General features: G+C 38.3%; 2 protein-coding genes across 5 annotated transcripts in view; both read left to right on the top strand.

Moving 5' to 3' along the window:
* The window catches only part of LOC148877647 (uncharacterized), a 52239-nt gene that overhangs the window by 36700 nt on the left and 10746 nt on the right, over window positions 1-4793 (top strand). The window lies entirely within an intron of this gene.
* LOC148877648 (33 kDa ribonucleoprotein, chloroplastic-like) overlaps window positions 1-4793 on the top strand; it is a 12922-nt gene extending 8129 nt beyond the window's left edge. For 2 of the 3 annotated variants that reach the window (XM_088942266.1, XM_088942267.1), the window contains exons 2-5: window positions 1559-1661; window positions 2114-2259; window positions 2874-3146; window positions 3779-4793. In XM_088942266.1, coding sequence (XP_088798392.1) covers window positions 1559-1661; window positions 2114-2259; window positions 2874-3101 — 477 coding nt within the window. In that variant the 3' untranslated portion in view covers window positions 3102-3146; window positions 3779-4793. The remainder of the gene's footprint in view (window positions 1-1558; window positions 1662-2113; window positions 2260-2873; window positions 3147-3778) is intronic. The other variant, XM_088942268.1, reaches the window with a different exon arrangement.

The raw sequence follows: 4793 nt of genomic DNA, 5'->3' as shown, positions 1-4793 counted from the left end.
GTAAGTTTCTTAAAATTTTTAAAAGTTTACACATTAATATCCCTTTTGCTGATGCTTTAGTCCAGATGCCACACTATGCAAGGTTTTTGAAAGAATTATTGGCAAACAAAAGGAAATTGGGAGATGTGGATACAGTTGCTTTAAATGAGGAATGTTCTGCTACCTTTCTGAACAAGCTGCCTCAGAAACTTAAGGATCCAGGGAGTTTTACTATTCCTTGTACTACAAGCAGTCTCAAAATTGAAAAAGCTTTATGTGACCTAGGAGCTAGCATCAATTTAATGCCATATTCTATCTTTAAGAAATTGGGATTGAATGAACCCCAACCCACTAGAGTGGCATTACAATTGGCTGATAGATCCATTAGACATCCTAGGGGGATCATAGAAGATGTTTTAGTTAAAGTTGACAAATGATTGATGTCCAACAAGGACAACTAAGCCTTAGGATACAAGATGGGGAGGTTATTTTTAAAATGTTTGATGCTATGAAACATGCACCTCTACTGATGATTCTTGTTTTATGATTGATGCCATTGAATTGACAATTGATGAATACTTCCAGGTAAGTAGATTAGTTGATCCTCTTGAACTCTGCCTCCAGCAGGGAGACATGGAAAAAGGAGAAAATGAAGAATTAAACCTCATGATAGCATACCTAAATGATAAGCCTCAATTCAAGGGAAAGGGGTTTTTCAAGTTTGAGAACCTAGGCAAATTGCCTAGACCATCAGGTAAGCCTTCATCCCAAGAACCCCCCACCCTTGAATTGGAGCAATTACCTTCCCATTTAGAGTATGCTTTCCTTGAGGCACCATCAGATCTCCCCATAATAATTTTCGTAGCACTAAATCCCTTATAAAAAGAAAAGCTATCAAGAGTGTTGCGAGAACACAAAAATGCTATATCTTGGAAGATAGAGGATATCAAAGGCATTAATCCATCAATCTGTACTCTCAGAATTTTGATGGAAGAGGACAGTGAACCTTCCGTTCAGCCCCAAAAGCGCCTGAACCCCAACATGAAAAAAGTGGTAAAAGCTGAAATAATTAAGTTGCTAGATGCCGAGATCATTTATCCTATTTTTGATAGTTCTTGGGTAAGCCTTGTGCAAGTTGTGCCCAAAAAAGGGGGTATGACTATTGTTCCAAATGAGAAAAATGAACTCATCCCTACTAGAACCGTCACGGGATGGCGTGTGTATTGACTATAGAAAATTAAATGAAGCCACTTGGAAGGACCATTTCTTTCTCCCATTTATGGACCAAATGTTAGAGAGGCTAGCTGGGCATGAGTATTATTGTTTATTGGATGGATATTCAGGGTACAACCATATACCAATTGCACCAGAAGACCAAGAAAATACCACTTTTACTTGCCCATATGGTACATTTGCATACCGAAGGATGCCCTTTGGGTTATGCAATGCCCCAACAACCTTTCAGCGATGTACGATGTCTATATTTTCTGATATGGTTGAAAATTTTATTGAGATCTTTATGGATGATTTTTCAGTTTTTGGTTCTTCGTTTGATGCATGTTTAACTAATCTGGAACAGGTGCTTACTAGATGCGAAGAAACACATCTTGTGTTGAATTGGGAGAAATGTCATTTTATGGTGCAAGAAGGCGTAGTGCTTGGCCACAAGATCTCTCAAAGAGGTATAGAAGTCGACAAGGCCAAGGTGGAGGCAATTGAAAAATTGCCACCCCCAACATCTGTTCGTTCTTTGAGAAGTTTCTTAAGACATGTAGGATAAAAATTGCCAAGCTATTATCTACCTTGCTTAAGAAAGAAGTGACTTTTGAATTTTCAATTGAATGCCTTCATGCTTTTAACATCTTGAAAGACAAATTGATCCATGCACCTATCGTGGTAGCACCCAATTGGACCCTCCCATTTGAATTAATGTGTGATGTGAGTGATTCTGCTATAGGAGTTGTTTTAGGACAAAGAATGAACAAACATTTTCAGCTAATTTACTATGCTAGCAGAACCTTGAATGGACCCCAAATCAATTATACCACTACCGAAAAAGAGCTGTTAGCAGTAATATTTGCACTTGACAAGTTTCGCTCATATCTGATATTGTCTAAGGTTGTTGTCTACACAGATCACTCGGCATTAAGGCACTTGTTTACCAAGAAAAACTCAAAACCAAGACTGATCAGGTGGATCCTTTTGTTGCAAGAGTTTGAGATTAGAGACATGAAGGGTGCTGCAAACTTGGCTGCTGACCATCTCTCCCAGTTGGACAAGGTGAGCTAAAAAACTTGATGTGTGGCTCATTGTAACACTAGCAAGTGCACTAACCGTGCCGTTCAAGTAATAAAGTAGCGAGTGAAGTATCGTTCCCATGAGGGTTTAGGAAACAATTACCAATACTAAATTTGGTACTTCTTATCTGATTAACAAATAAATCAGAACTTTAATGAAAGCTAAAAATTCTAAACTAAAATCTATCTAAATTATTGGCCCAATTGCTTTCAAATCAGGTTAGAAGAGTAAACAGTAAATGACAATTTCAGAATTTAGCAATCTATCAATTTGGATCATTCGAACAAATCATGATTGAGCCTTGGTTTGGTGAAACCCCAAGGTCATGAACAGCCTCTCTCAGGCGCATGTTCATCCTATGCATGAGTGACAGTTCTTCTATCTCTAGCAAGAATCTAATTCTCATGCATGCATTTCTTCAAACACTTCTAAGGCATCAATTCAAATCTGAATTAATCACCAACTGAATTGTGCAAGTTATCTCTAACCTTGCACTCAATGCATTTCTATGATGTTTATTTGTTTAGTGTTTCTTTCTTTCCAAATTCTAAGTTCCTAGACTGAAAATGCAACTAGAATAAAATATTTGATTTTAGGAATACTGTGGGCAGACACTGAGGGTGAACTTCTCGGACAAACCAAGGCCTAGAGAACCTTTGTATCCTGAAGGTGAATACAAGCTTTTTGTTGGGAACTTATCATGGTCAGTCACATCGGAAAGTTTGACGAAGTGTTCCAAGAATATGGAAATGTGGTTGGAGCAAGGGTTCCCGTTTGATGGAGAGACAGGTAGATCTTGTGGTTATGGCTTTGTATACTACTAATCAAAGCCAGGGATGGAAGCTGCGCTTGAATATCTTAATGGAGTGGTACTCTCTCTCTCTCTCTAAAACACAAACACACATCCGGACAGAATCTTTGCTTTGGTTCTCCTATTATTTCTTTGTAGAATTTACTTTTATCATGGGCTTGTGGGAGCTGGAAGGGCAAGCAATGCGTATTAGCCTAGCACAGGGCAAGCTATCTTGAATGGAAAAGCATGCTATAGATTTGGAAATGATCAATCACTTTTCATTTCTTGCTTTCCATAATGCATTTCCACAATTACCTTGCAGCTTGTATAAGTTAGAAGCTTTCCTTGTAGAAAATTTATTAGTAATTTTCAGTAATGATCAAAGTGGTTTTACATAGCCAAATCATAGATTTGCTGATAAAAATCACTAAGCTTCCTAGACGAATAAAAATATATTAGTTTCTTTCTTTTACTTGTGAGTTTTTTGGGCCTGAATCCTTTAATGATTTGAAAATTTCAATTTTATTCCCTTTGTTTGCATCTAATACACAAAAGGAATGTTGTAAAGGTGAGGCCAAATTACTAACTGACAGGCAGGTTACTAATGCATGCTCATATGCTACATGTGTGTATTTCCCAAGAATATATGGAGGAAGAAGGGAAGTTCTTGTACATAGGTAAGCTTAATTTTTTCTGTGGTTCTTGCAGGAGCTTTTGATGGTGACCTTGAGCTTCTTGTTCGTGCTGGGAGAAGTCTCCCTGAAGCTATCATGATGATGATACCTGAAGCATGGGAAAACGACCAGAATATGGATCCAGATAGAACTGCCTTGTATGAATACTTCTCAGCTCTTATGGAGCCATGGGATGGACCTGCGCCCATATTTCAAGTAGGAGATGTTATGAGATTTGGTACTACATAAATTTCCTTCTCAACTTGTGCTATAACCTATGTTGAAAATTTGTAGTTACTGGGAGCCACATTGGGTTGCAATGGACTGCGTACTGGTTGCTATTATATTACACACAGTGGGAGAGTTATCATGGCAAGTGAAGTTGGTGTTGTAGACATCCCCCTTGAAGATGTCTGCAAGAAGGGAAGGCTAAACCCTGGAATGATGCTTTTAGTAGATTTTGAAAAACATATCGTTGTAGATGATGCAACTCTGAAGCAGCAGTATTCCCTAGCAAGGCTGTATGGGGAATGGCTGAGAAGTGTTTGAAGCCTTGGGCCTTTCATCTTGAGGTTATCCAGACGTGTTTCAAAGGGACTCCAAGTAGAGTTAAAGGTGCAACATTTGAAATGCTTGCTCTGGATTATGCTCTCCAATTACACGAGATGGCATTTCCTACTCAAGCTATGCCTCCTGAAAGAGCAGAGGCTGTTGCGCTGCCTAATCCTGGAGATACCTGGAGAAAAGGTGGGGAAATTCATTTTAATGATCCTCTTGCTATAGCAAAGCTGCGAGAGATTGCTAGGTCAAAGTTACAGTTAAGATCTCAACTTACTCAAACTTAGTTCTTTACACCTGGTTCATCTTTGCATCCATTTGAGAGAGGATTCAATCAAGGAACATAAAGCTAGGCAACCACTTAGATAACTTTGAGAGGAGGAAACCAACCACAAGTGTTTTGAGTTTTGAGAATGGATGATGAAATTTGTATTAGAGATTAATGTATCAATTTGAAACTAAGATATATATTAATTTGTAATTCAAATTAA

Source organism: Nelumbo lutea, chromosome 1 (genome assembly GCF_056320005.1).
Source record: "Nelumbo lutea isolate HS-2025 chromosome 1, American lotus-T2T, whole genome shotgun sequence".
NCBI lineage: Eukaryota > Viridiplantae > Streptophyta > Magnoliopsida > Proteales > Nelumbonaceae > Nelumbo > Nelumbo lutea.
This window is presented reverse-complemented; position numbering and strand designations above follow the sequence as displayed.